The 22011-nt window shown below is 38.8% G+C and overlaps 2 protein-coding genes across 6 annotated transcripts in view; one reads left to right on the forward strand and one right to left on the reverse strand.

Moving 5' to 3' along the window:
* BAZ1A (bromodomain adjacent to zinc finger domain 1A) overlaps positions 1-22011 on the reverse strand; it is a 66063-nt gene continuing 44052 nt past the window's right edge. For 3 of the 5 annotated variants that reach the window (XM_075425328.1, XM_075425325.1, XM_075425326.1), the window contains 11 exons: positions 20899-21507; positions 17866-18029; positions 17531-17685; positions 15323-15471; positions 9939-10019; positions 7069-7316; positions 6729-6955; positions 5052-5536; positions 3799-3944; positions 1607-1694; positions 1-1044 (listed from right to left, as the gene is read on the reverse strand). In XM_075425328.1, the coding sequence (XP_075281443.1) occupies positions 854-1044; positions 1607-1694; positions 3799-3944; positions 5052-5536; positions 6729-6955; positions 7069-7316; positions 9939-10019; positions 15323-15471; positions 17531-17685; positions 17866-18029; positions 20899-21507 (2543 nt within the window). In that variant the 3' untranslated portion in view covers positions 1-853. The remainder of the gene's footprint in view (positions 1045-1606; positions 1695-3798; positions 3945-5051; positions 5537-6728; positions 6956-7068; positions 7317-9938; positions 10020-15322; positions 15472-17530; positions 17686-17865; positions 18030-20898; positions 21508-22011) is intronic. The other 2 variants (XM_075425329.1, XM_075425327.1) reach the window with 1 other exon arrangement.
* Positions 7756-22011, forward strand: part of PSMA6 (proteasome 20S subunit alpha 6) — a 242834-nt gene continuing 228578 nt past the window's right edge. Inside the window, exon 1 of the mRNA XM_075425332.1 lies at positions 7756-7761. The gene's annotated coding sequence lies outside the window, so the exon portion shown is untranslated. The remainder of the gene's footprint in view (positions 7762-22011) is intronic.

Below are 22011 nucleotides of genomic sequence, written 5' to 3' on the forward strand. Positions count from 1 at the left end.
TACTCTGAAAAATGTGTCATTTTATTTGTACACTTCCAAAGTTGTACGTAGAAACTTACAATACAGTCCTGTAAATTTACTCATTGCTAGAGGAACTGCCAGGGACACGGGAAAGTATTTACTGATTGATCATCAAGTTAGAGGGGAATAAACAACAACAAAAAAAAAACACCCACCCACCAGAAAAAGAAAGTAAAAATTTATGGAACTCTCTCTTTTTTTTTGTTTTTAATCCCCAAGTACAAATTTTATAAATACAAAACAAATTCACAAATTACTTTGAATGCTAAATAAATATCTACTTAATAAACTCAGACTGAATACCTCCAGCCAGTACTGGTACAGTACTTAAAAGATATGCAGTTGTACTCATTCATGTGTAGTGTTGAGAAGATATGCTCAAAGAAGTTTTAAACACACACACACACACACACAGTTTCTTCAACTGTGCTACAGCAGAAGATTTTATCTGAGTTGATAAAGCCCTCAATACCACAGCTCCTACGAAGTCTAGAAGATGAAACAAGGTCATTTGGTGCAGGAAAAAAACAATGTATTTCTGGAAGATATTTGGACACATGAATGTATTAAAAATGTACAAAACCTCTGTAAACCAGTACTGTATCCAGTACATCTATCAAAATTATCAGACACTGAATAAAACTGTAGCAAAGGTAATCTTTCCTACGTTCTCCTGAGTGCTTAATATTACATTGAGAATATAGTGCAGGCCACACTTCAAGGTGGTTAAACAGTTGTTATTGCTTTATAAAGATATGACGACTGCGTGATTTAACATTTCATTTTAATGAGCATAAGAGATTCCCTCAAAAAATCCTTTGGAAGGCAGAGGTTAGATTCGTGACTTCTTTGCCGCGGGAGCGGCGTGGTCCACATTACCAGATGTGATGGGAAGTCCAAGCTTTTGAGCCTGAATGTGGAAGAAAGCCTGAAGTCTAGTTCCAGCTTTTGCTTCACTTGTGTTACGAGGGTTGTATTCGAAGCAGTTCGAAAACATCAGCTCAATGTCTTCAATGAATTCCGCTAGTAAATAAAAAGTAAATAAATTAATTTAGCGTGTCTCAAGTCATCAGAGAGCAGTACGATAAAGCAGAATGACACCACTGAATCAGTAGAGTGATCCCACCCAGAGCAGCAACACAAAAGTGTCTTTACATATGTGTCAAGTTTCTATCATTACATTGGTGAAGTGCCGCGTAAACATTCTTAAATTTCTCCGATTAACATTAAAGGAAATACAAATCAAGCAGTAACAACAGTATCTTTTCTAAATATTTCAATCAGTATCTCACTGACATCAAAGGCTTGAGAAATCACCAGCAGTTTCTCAGCTGCTCATTTCTGATCTATCTGTACATCGTGTATTTTTCCAGTAAAAGAACTATGTTTGCCAAATCTTATTTAAAAAATATTAGTACATGATCTTAAAAAAAAAAAAAGAGCGAACAAAACACACCACAAAATCCCAAACCAAAACACAATTTCATCTTTCTAATCCTCTGACACAGCTCTATTTTAGGTCAAGAATTTATTTTAAAGAGAGAGAGAACAGGGTTCATTACCTCTTTCAATAAATAATACTTACATGCTAACTTGTATTCACATTTATTGACTTTTTCACGGATTATATTTAAGGCAATAGGTTTCTTGATGATATCATAGTAGTCTGGTACCTTCAAAAAAAAAACCAAACAACAAAACCCCACACTATGATTCACAGATGAACAAATGGAAGCTTAAAATTCTACCTTGTAAAAAATGAAGCAAATCATACAATAGCAGAAAATATTATAGTTTGGTTTTTAAATAAACAGGCGTCCCAAGCAACTACCTCCACTTCCTGAGCTGAATATTAGTTTTCAGGTATTGCTGTTCCATTTTTTATATCATTGAAGTAGCAGATCACAACAAGCATTAGCCAGCAATTCAATGAACAAATCTAATCCTAAATACCCTGTGAACAACTAAGAAAATTGCAGGAGCAGATAAGCGTTACAGTGTTCCAGCTATTTCCATCTGTCAAATGCAAAAATTATTTCCAAGATTTTAAAACTTTTCATTTTCCTGTAACACATTATAGTGTTAAAAGCTCCTTATTCATGGGTAACGGCCATTTTTACTCCGCTACTGTTCACCGTCTTGCAAGAGAAATGAAATCCTCAGATTCCATTTAGTTGCGCTGAAGAGAAGGCAGCGAACCTTTCTGCAGCATGCAGGACTCAAGTATGCAAGTACCAGAGATAAACAGCCACTCAGAACAGCGTTTATGTGATCAAGGTGAGGGGAGGAAAAGGATTCCCTGACCCTTATGGGCACTGATCATTTGGATCACAGATTTTGAATTCCACATAAGCACGAAGCTCAGGGTGACTCCATCTCACTCAGAAAGCAGGGCAGGTGGGGGGAGGGGCGAAAGAAAAAGATATCTGATACAAATTTGACTTTTTTTTTTTAAACAAGAAAAGATATCAACATGTACCATCACGTATGTACAAAAACCAAGTTTTTTATTATAGCCTGTAACTTTGCTATACCAAGTGCAACCTGCAAATGAACCTAGAGAAAGAATTAGTAGAGAAATAGAACTAGATTGACACATTTTTCATTCCTTTACCTTTAGGAGTACTGTTTACATGAGTACTAAATAGAAAGGTAATTTTCTCTTTCTGGCTTGCTGTGCATTGATCATTCAATGTATTCTATACATTGTCTTAAAGCCAGCAAAAAGTTTAAACCGAAATTTCTATCATGATGAAGAAAATTTAAGAAAATTTGTGTCACTCAGGCATGGATTTTTCTTTCTGAACTATATAGATACTACTCCTTAGTGACTGATCCAGGCAAACCAGAATACACCGAATTATTCCACTCTATTCTATTCTCCTCCTCCGTGCTTACATCTTTCATTCACACTTGTACATTGTCCTTTTTGTCCAGACACATTAATCCTTCCAGCTATCTGTGACTCTGAATTCAGAGTTTCAAGTCTTCATTTTGATGGTTGGACTTAATAATCTTAGAGGTCTTTTCCAGCCTTAATGATTCTATGATTTAACAGCTATCACTGTTAATTTTAATAGAGCACTCGAAATGCCGAGCTCTAGACCCTGCAAGGACGTCTGTGCAGAGTTGCTCCAGAGGGCTTGGAGAGGACAGGCACTTTGTTAGGGCAGGACAGTTCCCGCAGTGCGTTACAACTGACAAGCCAGTGCTGCCTGCAGAAAAGCAGATGTGCTTCAGGAGCTTTTATTGTAATACAAACCTCTAATGCAGCGCTTACTTCGGGTAGCTGATTTGCCATCAAGTATTTTAAAATCTAAACAAGAGGGGAATTAAGAACTAAGCTAAGAAATTATCTTTTTACTGCATTACAGTTAACGTCAGAGTGAAGCTGCTCCTACCCTGTTATTTTAGTGCAGGTCTGTTCTCAAAATACCACTGCATAAATTGAAGATTAATTCAACTAATTAAGAACCATAAGTTTACCTTTAGCAGTCCTGTGCTCTGTTTGGGTTTTTTTTTTTCAAATCAAAGCATTTCATATTTTCAAATACTTGATGGCAAGCATATTTAAAATTTTCTGAATAACATGTCATTTGGAAAAGTTATTTCTGGCACCAATCATTTGAGCTGAAATGCAAGAGTTTGCCTGAACCTCCATTACTTAGCTGTATCCCCCTGTCTGGGCAATGCTATAAAATCCCAAGTTTTACTGGCTTCTCATCTCTTTACAGGATTCTCAACCATTATCATTCCCTCTGCAGTTCTATCAGTTACCTGGATTTTGGAAACCAGTTTCATGAAAGGCCAGCTGTCGTCATGTCGTACCAGTTCCACTATGAGTTGTTCAAAAGCTGAGAGCTCATGGACTCCCCCTTGACGTCCTGAACTTCTCCTGTTCAATGAGGTTTGAGGAGATGATTCTGGAAAAAAACCCAACACCCACCAAATAAAAATAAAAACCTGACAAATTTTTTTTTTTTTTTTTTTTTTAAAGAGTGAAACACTATTATTCTTGGGTACTAAAACTGTAGTTTCAGGGCACAACTCCTGTAGTTTGGCTTCAGGTATTAACTACACTACAGCCTTGTTATTAACCACTGAATGTCTCTCTTGTCGTACAAAATGCTAAGTACCAGGACTTAGCTGGGTTCCTCCTCCACTCTCCTTCACCGCATTAATCTTGCAAAGGATTTTTTCACTGATTTCAATTTTAAACCAATTTGTTAAACACTTAAAGAAAAGCCCTATTAGAGAAAAACAGAATAAGCTGCCTGGTCATAACTTTCACTTCCACAAAACCTCTATTCAGAGTGGTTTTATCTGCTTTCAAGAGTAGTCAGCAGGGTGGTTAAAGGATAAGCCCAGAAACTCCCAATGGTGAAGGACAGAAACGGTGCAGAATACGAGGCTGCCACACTGAAGTGCAAGCTCTTTTTTACACTCTTCAGTCTCACACTGGGTCCTTTCTGTTTTTAAAAGGTTATTGTAGCTTTCTAAGTATTTCCCTACCATTAAACACTCAGTATCAGCTTAACAAGCAAGGACACTGTTAGCCCTATACCAAATAGACATTTTTCTTCTGGTAACAGTTTCTCGTTGTCCGCTTACATTCCCAATTTCAGTACCTTGCCTACATCTTGTTCTTCACTGTTTAACTCTTTAATAAAACAAAATCATAAAAGCTATAAGTAAACATCTGCATTTTCATGGGTTAAGGCATAAATATCACTTTCACATTTTCTATCCACTTATTAGCAACTGCTCCATATTGTAAATACAAAATTTCAAATATGGATATGACAAATCTCCTTGGCAAATAAAGTATTTGTTCTGTAGATGACTGATTTTCTTTTTTTTTTTTTTTTTTTTTAAAGGTTCACTTTGTCACTGCAAAAGAAGGGAACTGTCTTGTTGGAAGTGGTAAAAATGCCTTCAACCACCACTTCTAGTCTCCTTGCTCTACCACACAAATATTTTAGCAATGAAAAGGACATGGGTTTTGTTCTGGACAAGCACATTTCTCTAACCTGTGGATTGTCGTTTCCTGCCTCTTCTCTTGGGTTCAGTAACAGGAAGAGAAAGCTTTGAAGCAGAAACTGGATACTTCCTAAGCCGTTTGCTTGAGTCTGTGGTATCAACAATTCTAAATCCGAGAGAATTGGAAGGGCTGTTTTCCAGGGCGTTATCAGCACTCTTTCTTCCTCTTCGTCTTCTCCGAGGACCAAGTAATTCCACGAATACGTCTGCATGTAATGTACTTTGGCTCTGACGAGTGGTCCGGCTATTAAGTCTTAAAGTAGGCTTTGTCACTGACGAAGCAGCTGATTTTATCCTTCTTAACCCCCTTCTGGTAACTTTAGATGAAGATCCAAGTTGCTTAGGTATGTTTTGCTGACTCCGTGAAGCGTATGCTGCCTGACGCTGGCTGTTCCGACTTGAGAATGGATTGTTGAGTTTGGCTGCTCTCATTTTTAATGGAAACTTGACCTGAGGTCTTCCTTGCTTTGATGGGCTACAAAAGTGAACGATTATGTTTATTTATACCAAAATTCCATTGTTCTCTTTTCCCTCAGTTTTCTAATTCAGCATTGAAAAAAGCCAGCCATTCGAGGTTGGACTGGTAAACAAGTGGCTTGGAGGTGATGCAGACATCCAATTACTATTATCTTCAGTACTACTCTGAAGTCTGTATATTAAATATTATGTGGAGCACATACTTTAAAGAAATGCTCAGAATTCTGAGCACGTTTGCAGCTTGTGCAACACTAATGCATTCACTGGAGCACCCGATATCAATTTCTTTAAATCACCTGTTTCTCACAGGAGCTGTAACTACTAGGATTTTTGAACAGTATTACCAGCTACATAAATAAATTGCAGTTCTGAAACACTAAGCGTAAAAGTTATGCTCTAGTCAGGGTTTATAACTAATACTCAAGACTCATCTTCAGTTACAGGAGAGAAGGAAGATGCCAGAGACAAATTTACTTCTCAAGGACATGCAAGTTCTCTCCAACTATTGAATCCCAACTGTCAGAACCACAAATAATCTTGCTTCAGTCAATTCAAAAGACTGTACCAAAAAGGACAACAATATTCTGAGATCAGGAAAGGTTCCTTCCAACTTTTATGCTCCTGGCACATGTATCAAATCCACCACTTTACCGAAAGTAGCACATTGGATTATTTAGTTGTTTGGGGGTTCTTTGTTTGATTGGTTTTGGTGGGAAGTTTTTTAGGTGTTTTTTTTTTTAAAGAGCCACTGCATAAGTCCTCCTAATGTCTCAGTCTCCAGCGGATGACCTTGTCTTCCCTAATGTTCCAATACTTACAGTCTGCATCTAGTCTCCCAGAATTCAAAACTGGGCAAAAACAACTCCAAGTTTTCTCCAGAAAATCTTTCCTGTTTGAAACTTTCTCCACTTTATATTCAAACAGTAGCTGTACAGAACTGCAACTCTGATGTCCCTCTCTCACCTATATATCAAGGCTGGAATTTTCATCCTGAAAAGTGAGTCTAAGTCCAGTGGACCTAACTTTTGTTAATATTAAACACATCAGTAAAAGCCAAATTCATAACAAACTGCCATTTTTAAACATCTTTTTCAGACTGGATTTTCAAGATACGTGCTGATGTGAACAATTACTCCATCTAATAATCAAGATATTTGAGTAGGAAACCACTTCAATGGATGTCTACTTACCTTGTTTCTTCTTCCTCTTGATATTCATCCTCCTCATCTTGCTCTTCCTCATAATGCTCTTCTTCACTTTGTCCCATTTCATCATAGTCTGCCTCTTCTTCCCCTTCTCCTAGTCGTTCAGCAGTCTCTTCATCACTTTCCACAGAAGGTCTCTGTCTGGAGGAGAGGCGTCTAGAGCGCTGTTTTGGTCGGCACTCTGGACAAAACCAGTCTCCTTCAGGAATGACCTAGAAACAAAAGAAAAGAAAAAAAAACCAGACAGCATTAGTAATATGCAATGAAGTCGCAAGAACTACTCAAGTTTTGCGCCAAAAGGAAGCACTTCTTTTTCCTCAGATACCTTCAGCTTGGGCCTGATACAGTAAGTATGATAGCCTCTATCGCAGCCATCACACAGCACCATGCTTTCCGCATCGCCTTTCTTCCGACACACTTTACAGCGAGCATTGAGGATGGACTTTGACCAGACGACGCTTCGATCCAGCGTAGACAGATGAAGAAAGACTTGGGACAAGCTGGTAGAAGAAAGAAGTGACTCTCTCCAGCGATCCAAAACTGTTTTATAGGACCGTCCACCATCACTGGCATCTTCCATTAAAGAGGTTAAAAAAAAAGAAAAGAAAGAGCAGGATGATCAAACTTCTTATTCAAACATCCAGGTTATTCTAGACTATGAGATAAGGCTCTGACTTTTCTGACTTTCAGAGAGCAGTAGTAAACTGGGATAATATTATAACCTTTGTCTGATCTCTTCAATACTTGAATATTTCCTCCTTACTTTCCAAGCTGCTGAAGCCAAAAGATTTTACTCTTCAATAACCAATTCAACTTAGAACTTGCGCATACATAGGACATGAGTAAGACATAAAAGTCTTACTCAGATGTCAACCTGGAAACCTAACAATCTGATTCAATTTTTAAAGTATAAATGAAGATACTTCAGATTTAAAAAAAAAAAATCATACTCCAAATTTACTTTCCCTTGTATGTACATTGTGAAATCCCAACGTACTTACATTTAAAGAAAGTACCTGACATTAAACAGAGATTTCACTGGTGAAAGACAGCTTAAATGGCTCTTCTCACCTACACTTGCCCCTGTCCCAGTATAGTCTAGCAGCCAATCTTTCAGCCCTCTCCCCACATCTCTGTGCCTTTATGCCTGCTCTATGCTCTGCCTTCATGAGAACCTGCACGTCTGTGTCATTAACCAGACTGGGTGACTGGTCTGGTTGAAATATAACTTTTTTTCTTGATATAAGCTATGCAGCACACATGAATCTGTGGTACACACCTAGTGGCAAACCAAGAAAGACCTGGAATCCTAATTAAATTAGAAATAAATGGGGCGGGGGAGGGCCGGGGGTGAGAAGTTATGTTGTATTTCCAAACAGGTTTGGTTTTCAATCCAGGTTACGGAAGCAGCCACACAAAGATCTACACAGAACTGCGAGGGGGTGATACCGAATGGGAATGAGCGGCTGGGAATTACAGAAGCAAATGGGCTGTCTGAGTAGCTAGAGAAACCAGAAGGTATAAGTGACACCCTGCACTGACGCTGCTGAGCGGAAAGGGAATTCCATTGTGAATGTTGAAAGTTATTTCTTGCATTTTAAAGCAAGAAGGTTTAAGGAGAGGAAGAGACAACATAGCTGTACTTTTGACTACAGAAACTTCTACAGATTTCCCTTCTAAAAGTGATAGTCCAGTTACTGCTGTGTGATCGTCAGCTGATTAATGACGCCCTCAGTATAAAATGCCACCCTGCCTGCTGCACTAGGGGGAGCGGGCACAGGAATGGACTACGATCCACCTATATGCCAAATGGTTTCTCCTCAGGAACAGGAAAATATCTAACAACAAATAAAATGAAAGAACAAAAACGAGACTAATTGCTTTCCTGGCAAGGCCCTTCTGCCTTCTCATCAACCGGCTGCCAGGATTTCCCTAATCTTGCATACATTTGCATCAGCAGCAAGCAGCACGAGAGAAGTGATGGGAGAAGGCACTGGATAAACAGGCAACACAGCTTCATAAATAGAGCACAGCCACTCCTGAACTGCAAATACAAACCTGGATTCCCTAAATTTCCTATTAGTTTGTCCTTAGGTTTCCTGTCTCAAGTTCAGTCTTACTAAGGACAGTGGACAAGCCCCTCTTCACAGCACTGCAGTGTATCTCTCAATGTATTTTTTAGAATTCAGCAAGACAAAAATTAAAACCATTGGTCAGGACTAATGTGAGACCCACTTCAGTTCTCAGTTCTGCTGCAGATTTCTACTACAACTCTGGCAAATACACTTTATTGTAAGTGCATTTACAGTTTGGCAAGATTTTCTTTTGCTGACAGTGGCAGCTCGCACATTATAACTTTTTTTTGGTGGTTACTTCTAGCCTGGATTGGTTCATCAATATAATTCATCACACAACACAACAAATATTAGCACTGCAAAACAGCAGTTGCAGTACAGAGACAGAAATTACTGATCATGACCTGCTTCAGCACATCCTGCTGCTGAAAGAAACATGCCAAGCGACATCCGCTGTTTCATATCCCAATTTGTAAAATAAGAATAACACTTTTTTTCTTCCATCCATCATCTTTCTCATTTATATTGTTAACTTGGAGGGAGAAATGGCCTCTTCCTTTGTGTCTGAGCAGCTCTACATTGCGCAATGGGATACCCCTCTGTCAGCTAAGCCCTCCAAGCCCTGCTACAATGCAAATCAAGTTGTTTGACAGATCTATGCACTCAGCTATCAATAGCTAATTGAGTTCAGGGAAGGGTTTTCCATTTTAGTATTTCTAGAAAGGATATGCAGTTGCACAATGCTACGATGTTTCAAAAAAAAAAAAAAAAAACCAAAACAAAACAAAAAAACCACAACAAAAACCACCAAATGGAGGCATTAAAGGTGGGGGGAGGATTATGTGAACATGCAGATTTCTGTCCCAAAGTGATAAAAAGAAAATACACTTCTATATCTCTGGTTGCAAAAAACTTAAATCTATTTACTAAAATATTTGAGCTGTATTTGTTTTACTACCCACGTTTAAACCTTTGGCTTCAATACCGCAAAACTCCTTCAATGTAAGGAACTGGTTACCAAATTACTGAAGTTAAAAAAGAAAAAAAAAAAGAAAGAAAACCAGGTAAAATATTCAATACTTTCTAATTCTTAGCAATACAAGTAACATTTAAAATTTACCATCTCTCTGACTAGTCTTGTCTTCCACTCTCCTCCTCTTTTTATCCCCCCAGTGGTTCCTTTTATAATCTTCTGCATTACCTAACATTAAATTCATAAAGTTATTTCAAATACCTTTTTGAAGTATGGCAGATTATTTTTTAATTAATTTCTATAATACTTACTTGTGTAGTCTAAAAACAGAACTAGAACAATGGTTCCCAACATATGCATGTGGAAAAAGGTAGTCAGGGAAGGGTAAGAGAATAACGCACATGGAGGAACTGCACATCCCAGGATTTACTTTGACTCCCAGTACAAACAGAAGGCTTAAACTGAAGGCTCTTAAACCTACCCTCCCTTACCTTTCTGTCCATCTCTGGTACAAATGGCTACATGAGCAGCTTACTGACCACAGGTTTCTCTCTCTGCAAACAACTTGTCTAGTCTATGCTACCACAAACCTGCTAACATCTCAAAAACATAGCCAGTTTATGGGCACAGTCCTCAAGGACCAAGGCAATTAGCTCGTCTGTCCATGTGAAACAATGTACTTAAGATATTTTTGCGCAGGAGCGTTCTTGAGTATTAAAATGATGAAATTACTCTCCCAAGAAGCAAGAGCCCTAGTAAACCTCATCTGCTCCAAATGCAAGATACTTTCTTCGACTGCCTTCTCTGAAGAGTAAACAAAAATTATTCACAAGAAAAAAAGCCCACTTCCACCTGCGCTACCTCTGCTCAACGGAACTCTGCAGAGAAGTAACGAAAGCATGAGAACAAAGCACGCTTGTATACTAGTCCTGTCCCAGTTCACTGCTGGAAGATGTCTGATGCTATTATGAGGAAGAAAATTATAGATAGAAAAGGAAACAACTCTGGGAGTAGCGGGAACAAAAATAATAAAAATCTAGAAAGAAAGGAATGGAACAAACAAACAAAAAGGAGAGGAAAAAGCTGTATTTTTTTTTTTTGTCCCACAAGAAGTGCACGGCACAAGTTAAAAAGGAGGTAAATGGTTCCCAATATCAGCCACAAAGGTGCTCCCATGAATTAGAATCCAACCTTTCGTATGGAAATCTGAAGGATGCTTAATGACTCAAGTCCTGCACTAGTGCAGAAGGCAGGGTTTTTTTTGCAGCTTCCTCACTAAACTCCAGGGCAACCAAATCACTTCATTATTTTATACCTCAATTTTCGCATCGATGTAACAGGAATGCTAAAACCTCCTTCTCCACTGCAAAGTATTTTGAAATGCAAGGAAAAGAAACAAAATCCACAATAAAAACTGCTTGTATTGCTTCCTCTTCAAACATATTTTTTTATCTGAGAAGTAGCACTTCACAGTTTCCATCAGGCAGCTGTTTTTTTTTGTTTTGTTTTTGTTGTGGGTCTGGGTTGTGTTTTTTTTTTTTTTTTTTAAAAAAAAAAGGCTTTTACATCTTCAGTCAGGATTTTTGCAGGAAAAATCACATACTGCAAGCTGCATCCCCCTTTTTATGATTCTTCCCCAAAATAACCTTGGTCTGAAGGAAGAAAAAAAATTTTTTTTTCCATAGCTGATGTTTAATTAAAGGATTTCTAAAATACAATTCATAATAAGAAAGGTATACAATTCAAGTCATGTTATATTTAATCCCCAGACAACAGAAGATTAGCGGCCATCCAGCAGCTCTGCAAGGCAGAGGGTGCTGTTTTCTGGCTTTTCTAGATCTCCTTTTGCATTGCTATCTCCTGTGTCAGTCTTTTCTTGCTCTTCCACTTCAGTATTTGGTATGCACCTCAACTCTAAACTTATCAGCATCACCAGCACGGCCCTTGGCAGCCTGATAGAGCCTGAGAACAAAAACGGAGCAGCGAGGAGCAGCTGGTCCTTTCATCGCTGTGCTGGGTCCCTTTGTCTGCTCTGCACCCTGGAGGCCACCGGGATAAACTCGAGAGTGACTGCAGGGAATTCGACTGCGCTCTCTAGTAGAAGCTCTAAATAGAGTGAAAACTAAAAATTGTGAAGTATGGCTCCACTCCCTAATAGGAACTGTGCACAGTGAAGGGGGGGGGGGGGGGCAGAGAGAGAAAATAAACTCCGCAGTGAAGGCAACAACTGAAATACTGACAAAGACAAAGCATGTTCCGTTTGGTTGAAAGCAGAAATGCAGGGGCACTCTTTTTACCGACAGCATTCCCCTGTACTGCTACTAAAACAGAACTCCTAGCATTTGCTTGACTTCCAGTGTTCTTACTTCAGTCGTAATTAAATCAGCATAAAAAGTTGGGTTTGTCAGGTTTAACATTAGAAATGGATATGCAGGCATTTTGTCCAGCGGATGGTTCCATTAAATAGTTGGAACAACTGCAAAAAGCACTCCTGTTTAGAAAAAAAAATAAGTACACAGACACAATCATCCGTATAAGCACAGGCAAACAAAACCAAAACCAAAAAAACCTACAAACCAAAACCCAGTGGTTACAAACTAAAAGCTAATTTCTGTCATCAAAGTACTGCTGGCCACTTTCTAGAGGGGTCAATGGAAGAGGTCATCACAGTTCCGAGCATAAGTCAGTCCCCAAGCAAGAAGCAGTGTCCACTTCTTATTAAAAGGTTTAGCAACACTACTAACACCTCCTTGCCAAACTGAGAACTTTTTTCTTTGCCTGCTACACATAAGCAAGTTGCAAACCAAGAAACAGAATTTTCTGTGGTAGCATGCAAATACATTGTTTGCAACTGAGGAGCTTAAGCTGAATACAGTAACATCATGCAGATTTTATATTCTTGGTTTTTAAAACGTGTCTGAAATACTGCAGAGTTATATCCAGAAAGGGCTGCATCCAGAACCGCTGCTTGACCTCTGAAGTGCCCAAGTTTGCCAGATGCCTCTCAAACACACAGGCACAGCCGCAAAGTGTCAAGGAAACCTTCTGGTCACGTCCAGAATTTCCCCAGTCAGAGAACCTTTCACAGAACCAACTGCCCAGCGCTCAGAAAATTCAGCCGCAAATAGGTCTGTGCTTTAACCTTTCTTTACTAGAGAGCCACTCAAAGCCATGGCTCCTCCAAGAGCTCTCTAGTGACAAAACTAAAATCTTGCCTTCATTCAGACTCGTGTCCTGCTAAAAGCGGCCCATTACGCAACTGAAAACATGAGACACTTGGCACCAAAGGTAAAGCAAGGAGGAGGGAACCTGACATTGTCACTTAGTGGTTAGGGCAGGAAGCCAGAGCAGAGATGACCCGGGATCCTCCCTGCTCCCTCAGCTATGGAGGTTATTCTATATGTTACAGTAATCTTAACAGTGGTACTATTTTTCAGAGCAGAAGAGATGCGCAGTATAGTAAATGAACATACGATTTTTAAGACACGCAAATCACGTAAGATTGCTTTCTCTGTATACTTCCTTTGTCACACAGTATACAGCACCCAAAGGAAAACAGGATTCCCAAGTTAAAAACAAACACATCATTCAAAAGGCCAGGCAAAAACATGAACCATCATTAGATTATGGCAGAGGCACAACCACTGCAAAAGTGACGCAGGAGGATTGCTAAAAAACTTTCTCTCCAATACTTCAGGGATGCTTTTCTTCTTTCAGTCCTTTTGCTCTAACTCAGGATGCCCAATCTATGGCCTTAACCTACTAATAGCCATGTTTTTCCCTTGAAGTGCACGCTATGGTAAACTTAGAGCTGTCAGCAACATGCTGTTGCTGAAATACTCCCAGAGAGAGTTTGGAAATGGAGGCATGTGCTGCACAACGTATTTAAAACCTGCGTATGCAGAGTAAATATGACAAGCACTTGATGTACTGTCAATTAACTGTCCCGTGCACATGTTGTAAATCCAGTCATACAGCAGGAAATAAGCCGTATCATGCCTGGCTTGGAAAGGGCAGACACACTCGAGTTGACCAAACACTTGGCCAAGTAAAGCTTTTAAAGCAGCTGTAGTTTAAATTACTGCTATGCTCTGCCCTTTCATCTCAATCATTTGCTGCATATCCCTCTCCTAGGGGTCATCACACTGGTAACGAAAGCTTGTGGAAGGGAACTCATGCCTGCACGTCAGGGGCTCTGGCACAAATCTAGCTCAAACTCCTCTTCGGTGGCAACGCATATCCGGACACCAGACTCCACGCAGATGCAGAAACAGTCTTAGGTCAACTGTGCCATGGGTCACTAACATCTAGCGCTAATGCACCAAAACATGCATTTTCACCTTACACCACTGCAGCAAAATCTGCCAGATCCTAAGGACTTTGTATGCAGTCATCACCAGAGAAGAGTATCAATTTAGCAAGATGTGTAGCAGCTCGTCCCCCAGAGGACCCCTGGTATGTGCTGTGCTGGCAGACCACGCCGCGCTCTTGCGGGTGGAGAAGCAAAGCAGCCCAGCTGAGCGCAGAGCACAGCTCGTCCTCAGTGCGGCATTTGGGAGGGAACCCTGGCTGAGACAGCTAATCGGGGAGGGACGAGCCACAGCTTTACATGCTTCTCCAAAACAAAACCTCAGTTTCGAACTGCAGCAGGATCCTAAGGAATCCAGACCTGACAGACCACCGGAAAACAAAGCGACTTTATGCACTTTGGATCCCCTCTCTCACCCCTGAAGCATGTCATAGGAATTCCAGGAAGGAATGCATGTTAAAGCCAAGCTATAATCATGCCTTAGTTTAAATTTTTCTTGCAACCTTTCATTTCCAAGTTTTACAGCATAAACACAAAACCTGAGGATCTGAAAGTTTGCAGTGTAAATCTTTACTATGTTTTACTGTAAATATTCTGTTATCGCTGAACAAGGTGATCCAGATAAACCAGGCCTATATTGCTTTCACAGAAACTGTATAAAAAGGAACATACATTTTTACAACCGAAAAAACACACAGAAGAAATTCACTGTATAGTTGCATGATACATTGGCCTCAACAGTAACGCTGAATTACAGGGTATTCCCCCAGCAAGCTCACTCATTTCTGCCCAAGGGCACAATTTGTCTCCTGATGCATCAGTATAATTGTAGGGCCATGTAAACAAGATCACTGAAATGATCCAGGTTAAACAGACATGTATTTAAGAGTGAAACTTGCTGTTAATTAACAGTAAAATATGTTGTTACTTAATTAATACATGTAATTCAGGACATGCAGAATATTAAGAAATGTATTAATATTTCCTCATGATCTATGGCCTCAGACGCTGACAATCTAATGGGTTTTCATTTCACGATGGTACACAGCAATAGGTTAGTTATTTGTTCTTTTCCCCAACACGGCCCTCTAAAGCATCCCATCTTACAAAAGAAGTGAGTAGGTTTGGGGTGGGGGTTTTTTGCATTTTGGGGGTTTATGTTTGTCTGTTACAAAATCTGGCACAAAATTAGAGACGGACAGTTTAAATTCTGAAAGCTTACCAAGAGGTGCTTTGAGAAACCTGCGCTCAATTCCTTGTTCTATCTGAAGCAGTGCAGATGCCAAGTAGTGGACCACATTATTAATTGGCTGAGGTGTACTTGTACTTGTTGATGCAGCACTTGGAGCTTCAGTTTTTAACCCAACGAGTCTAGAATAGAAACGTATTAATTTTTTTTAACATACTTTGAATTTAATACCGTATCCACAGCAGATTTTTATTTTCACTTCATTTACATGCATGGACTACGGACACGAACAGATACTGCAAGGGTGTGATGAATTATCCCAGTTCTCAAGTTTGCTTAAGTAGTGTAGTTAATCTAGATAAATTATCTTTAGGTAACAAAGTTCCATAAATTTCAAGAAATGCGGATGACAAATTTCAATATAATTATTAAGATTTCCAGAAGACTTCATGCAACATCCCTCAGCTAGTTTATGAGAGATTTCTGTGAAGAGTATAGTCCCAATAATTCTTCCATGAAAACACTTCCAGCGGTGAGGTGTAGCCTTTTAGAATACTTCCATCTGCAGAAGTTCAACTACATATATCTCATCCCCCCAATTAGTAAGATTTTTGAAAACAAAAGAAGTGAAATAAAACCAGAAAGTAGTTTCAGAATGTTAACTCAGGAACTGTTAACTTATATGATCTCATCCTTTGAGGATTTTTCTAAAATACTAACTCTTCATGTAAGGGCTGGACAGGGGAAGCTAGGTTTCCAACAACACAGCCTTCTTTGACCAAAGACTAAGTAATCATTTCAAAACGTAGTTAATCTTCCTGAACCACAGACATTTAGTGTAGGAGAGCAACTCACACTAATGAAAATAAAATTCAATTTCTACTTGGGGTTTATAAAAAAAAAAAAAAAATAATTAAGACTGTCTGGATTCTGCTTTATTCTGGTGAACAAGCAATGCTTTTGGTTGTCCCTGTTCTTTTTTCACACTTAAAAGCTGTTCATTATATTTTGCAGTCACAGACGTTTCAAGAGCCTGAAAGCAAACGGAAAAAAGCTGCATAGTTATTTACATTTCACTAGTCAAACTCCAAGGTCTTAATGAGGTGTCACTCGCTCTGAGGTGGATAAAAAGCCCAGCATCAAAAGCAATCTGTCACATGATTTCAGAATCCCACAGTCTCTGTTTTAACATGCAAGACTTTATTAGAGTAGACTTTATTCAGAAACTTTGATGGAGTCACTATCAAATGGAAAAAAAATGAATCAACAAGCTTCTGCAGTTGAATTGAGAGCTGACAACGTAGCAAGTGCTCAAGGTAACTGGAGACAGATAAATTTTAGCTTTTTAATTAAAACCGTGGAGTATTTCTATGTTGTGGTTTTCAGGAAGCAAATGTCTGTAAATTGTGTTATTAAGATGGGTGACCCTATCCATTTTGCAGTCAGCTAGAGAACTCGGATCCAAAGGGCAGTCTTACATGAAAATACTAATTCAGCAAACTGAAATAAAAAGGGGAAAACCTTAAAGAACTTCCAATTCATACATCCAATGCAGCATTCAAGACTCCACCCAGAAATACAGCTTTTATAAAAATGTAATTTCAGAAAACCCCACAGAATACATAAGCAAACAGTATGTTAATACAGTGATCACCTCCACAGCATCTTTTCCTCCAATATTTCAACATTCACATCCTATGAAGACATATAATTAAGGTATATCTTTATTTCTGAAAAGTATGTAACTTCTGATAATAAATATTTAGAAAGGTTCAGTTTCTACAGTTTGTTTAGTTTGATTTACAGGAAATACCAATACAGCATAGAGTCCCACACCTGTCTCAAACATTTGTTTAAAAAACAAACAAAAACCAACAAAACACGTTTACAGTTGCCACAGATATGATTTGAGGTTTCCTCTCTTTCACTATGTTGCAGCTTCCTCTACAGGATGATCATAATTCATGAAGTTATAAGATGATATCTCTGTTTTGCTGCAGTGCTAAAGGTTAATCCAGACCATGGCCTGTTGCACTGACTAGTCTTACGGTGACTCATGAAGAAGTACACTGGCCAGTTCAACCAGCAATTTGTTAATATTACCATATTCTCTTTTAAACATTCCTTAAAAAATACCATTCCAAAGAATCCGAGGGTAAAAACAATTTGAAGGTTAAAAAAACCTGGAGCACTGCTATAAAACTCACAGGGAAGAGCCATTATTTAAACCATAGCTCTTACCTGTCTTTCACAATAAACTTATCCTGATCATCAGTTTCCATTTCTTCAGATTCTTCATTCACAGTTTTAATTATACCATTTTCTTTGTTTTCATCATTCAGAAATTCATACCGCCCATGTTCTAAGGCTGCTCTCCAAGACTGTCTGTCTGTAACCTGAAGCAAACACACAAATTTGAAGTTTCTAAAGAATCAAAGACCACAAACTTTTAGTGCCAATTACTGTCTACACTTAATTACACTTCCAGTAAAACTCCTAGCATGCAAGAGTTCTCATTTAAGTTACAGACTAAACGGCACCACCGTGCTCCTAGGTATTCTAAAATTCACACATACCTTAATAGTCCCCAATGTTCCTTGGTAGATCCTGTCTTCAATGTCCAAAAGAAAGTCTCTAAGTCTCAGTTCAAGCTGCTTCTCTGCAGATACGTGAGATCCATCATGGGCATTCTGCATCCTTCCCCGTGCTGAAGGAGGTCTGACTTCACTTTGAGGTTTGTCTGCAAGAATACCAAGTAACTCTGTGTTAGCGAACTTTGTTCCTTAAAGTAGCCGCTGGTGGAGGGAACAAAAGCGGTACAGGGCAGAACAAACTACACACGCGCGTTCAAAACTCCTTTCCTGTAGCGACAGTTGCCAACACCAACACCTCCATGCCAACTAAGGCATCCAGTCGCACCAAACAGAGTATACTTTTAAGGAAAGACCTACAGATTAGGATCCACTCATCCCAATGTACAAGATGAGAAATTCTTGTCAATTTAAAAGTCATTCTTTCATCTTAAAATGCTCTCTAATGTAGTAATCAACAACAACTCTCTGCTCTAAGTGCAAGGAGAAAAAAAACAAAACACCAATAAAAAGAGTAAAGTCACATTTCTAGTATTTTTCATATTTGATGGCCCTTACTTTACAGGAGAACTCCTCAGTCGTCTTTCCCGCATATATCTTTATCATGGCAACATTTATAACAAGCATGTGCAACTAACAGTCACAAAAACTAACAGAACAAGATATAATCCCTTTCAAAAACCTTACTTTAAACCAAAGCAAGCAGATAAAGGTAAGATGACAGAGGCACAGACTCGACTGACTGTGTCCTCTAATTAAAGGCGGGGCAAAAAAAAGGAACAAGGCAGTAAGATAATTTATGAAAAAGAAAGGAAGAGCTGAGGATGGGTTGTCAAGCAAAAACTTATTCATCAGAGAACTGAAAATTCATGCAAAATCTCAAAAGCCATAGGAAAGAGCTGAAAGTACGCTCAGATCCTAAATTACTGCTCATAAATCTGCATAGGTGGCAAATGTTTCTGTTCACAGGATTTGCCTTAAATCCTATGAGTGCAGTGATGAGGAGGTATATGCAAGAACTTAAGAGGTATTTAACAAAAAATTACCATAAAACTGCTGTTAAGGAAGTACAGGATGAATTTCCAAGACACTCTCAATCGCACAAACAATTCCCTGTAACTGAAAGTAACTATGCAAATACCCTCAAAATGTGCACTAGCATACTCTGACGTCTGGATGTGGGAAACATCCTTTTTGGTTTAAAAGAAAAAGAAGAAATGAAATGTTTTGTCTTGAGCAGAACTGAAACAGCAGCAAGTGGCTTGCAAATAAGTGATGAGGAAAAGTTAACAGGTACTGGAATAAAATCAAATAAAGGCACGCATCAATTTTATTTCCATGCTCTTTTGAGTGCGAATTGGAAAAGTGAGAAGGGCAGTCTGCACCACAAGAGAGTCATGGAGTAATTCTCACTTGTTCTGCAAGTCATTTGAGTGAAGGCAATAGGGCAGCAGCTGGAGTCCACTGCAGCGAAGAGGACCCTCCAAAGCACAGCTACATGTGGCCACTTATCAGCAGAGGCACTGGTATTGGACCCATGCATCTGAATTTTCTTGATCTCTATTAAAGTGAAGTTCAAAGTTGCCTTTTTGGTTTTGTGGTGTTGGGTTTTTTTTTGTTTTTGTTTTTAAATCAATGTCATTCTACAATTCTAACATAGAAAGACTGTGGAAAGCAAGTTGCTTTATGGCAGAAAGCAACACACAAAATACAGGTAAGGTGCAGCAACTAGGAAAATAAGGAAACAAACACAAAAATACAATATATCAGAAAATTACAGAGATTTTCTCACCAAAACACATAAACATAGCCATAAGGCCTCCAAATAAAGCTTAATTATTAGGTAGAAACTCTGTCCTGTGCTGGTTTCCACCAAAAGAAATGGCAGATCACTTATGGATTTAGTATTATATCTGACGTGTTTGTGGCATGTCCTGACATACACACTCCAGTGCAACAGAACTACGCTCTGCTCTGAGTAATTCTCCCTTGTCCCAAAGCAGAGACACCAAAATCCTCACAGTAATTTGGGATGATTCAAAACCAAATACAATTTTCTTCAGCCTTATCCTAGGAAGGTTCATTTTGGTACCATCCTCTACCCACCAACACGACACAAACGAGCCAGCTGCAAGCTTGTGTACGCAGAATTTTATCAGTGACTGGAGCTAATGCCTTGTCAATACCTGGCAAAATACTTAGCTAGGAGAAAAGGGAAAAGACCCTAAATCCTAAGTCTAAGGATGGTTTTAAGCACTTCAAAACCCTTAAATACAATACTGCTTTGCAGATGTCTCCTTATCCTGTAACGAGCGCCTGCCAAAAGGAGGAAAAAAAAAAATAGAAAAGAATATCACAGAATCCACTGCACTGATGTTAAGCCACATAACAACCAACACAGCTACACTATTATTTTCCTCTGAAAGGTTTTAGTATTACCCTGCAATGTGCTATTATTCCCTTTTTCACAGTAGGTCCGTAAAGACTTTAAAATAATTTCATGCACTATAATGTTATGAAAGAACACGCCCTACTCAACCAATCAAGGTAATAGTAATTGCCTCCTTTTGCGATGTTTCTGTCTCCAGTGTCATATTTCATGTCTCCTTTCATCCTACTGGAAATGAGGACATCAGGTGATCAATACTATGATTTATCTCCAGCAGATATTAATCTGTATTCCCCAGTTAATCTTTTCCCAAAGCTCAAATTATTTCTTGAAGATGTTTATGTAAAAGCCAATCCCATTTTACTAAGCAGTGAGATAAGAGAAAAATTATTGCTTTTAGCATAAAACACCAGAAAAATACCACAAAGATCCATCAGGAAAAAAAACAACAGAAAAGTGGGGGGGGGGACGACGGGACACAACCAAACCTGTTTACCACAGAGGGAAATAATGCTTAAGAATAATTCTTATTTCCTAGGAATTACAATTAAATGAGTTAGAGGTTTCTTGAACAGCATATAGACATTACAGCTGTGGAAGCAAACTAAGATGAGGAACCTTTCATTTACCTGGAATATGGAATTTTTCCACAGGAAAACTGCTTAGTTGTTCATATATTCTATTTTTCTCTTGTAAAAGAGTTTCTTTTAAGGCACTCTCCCTATGTCCTCGGGAATTGAGAGCCTCTAGGAGTTGGTCCAGTTGCTCCCGAGAATTGTAAAAGCACCAACGGTTTGGTTTATATACTGGCCTTGGCACCTCTACAACAACACTGGTGTGTGAATCTTGGTCAATGTTGGAGGTAGATTCAGAGGATTTCAAAGACTCTCCAGTTTTACTGAATACCTGAGGTTCATTTGTGCAAGACTGTACACTATTCTGAAAGGAAGAGGTTCGAGGCAACAGCATGTCTTCTGTAAGACCAGAATAGTCCTCTTCTATAAACAATCCAGGAACGGAGGGGAAAATCCAGTAGCGTCGGTACAGACGGTCACGACCCAATGGGGTGATATTTGTGCAGGCTGTTGCATTCTGAATCTTTTCTAATAGTTCCTTCTCTTTCTTTTGTTGCTCCTGTTTTAAAGCTTCTTCGTCTTCAGCAGTAAGAGGTTCGCTCTTTTCACAAGTAGTCTCTTCTTGTCTGGCAAATTCTTTATACCCATTCTGCCCTCTCCTTCCTAAAAGTTAAAGGAAGAAGAATGGTAGCAACAAGCTTATAAATTCTTTCTTTGACCGAAAACTCAAGTAAATGGCAAGTTTTGCTTCTGTCCCTTTCTGATTATCCAAACTTAACACTGTCAAGGACCATCAGCTCAGTCAAGAAACATACTAGTTTTATTAAAGGAAAATTCAAGTCATTAACCTCCTTTTCCCTCAATAAAGAGGAAGCCATTTTCAGTGTACTTTCACTTTGCACAAACTAGATCACGTCTCATTTACCGACATTACCATTTTAACACCACAAAAAAGAACCAAATTTTTAAGAACTTTAAAGTATGTTATAGAAGTATCTTATCACGATAAAGTAAAATTCTAGCAATTTCATTACTGAATACAAACTATGTTTTGGACTTAATTTATCATACTCAAAACGATCGACTTCAACACCCCAAAGACCTCAAGCAAAACCAGAATCCCTATATAAGAGCTTTTATTGCAAACTCAGTTACGTTACTTCATCC

Source organism: Opisthocomus hoazin, chromosome 7, assembly GCF_030867145.1.
Source record: "Opisthocomus hoazin isolate bOpiHoa1 chromosome 7, bOpiHoa1.hap1, whole genome shotgun sequence".
Lineage (NCBI taxonomy): Eukaryota > Metazoa > Chordata > Aves > Opisthocomiformes > Opisthocomidae > Opisthocomus > Opisthocomus hoazin.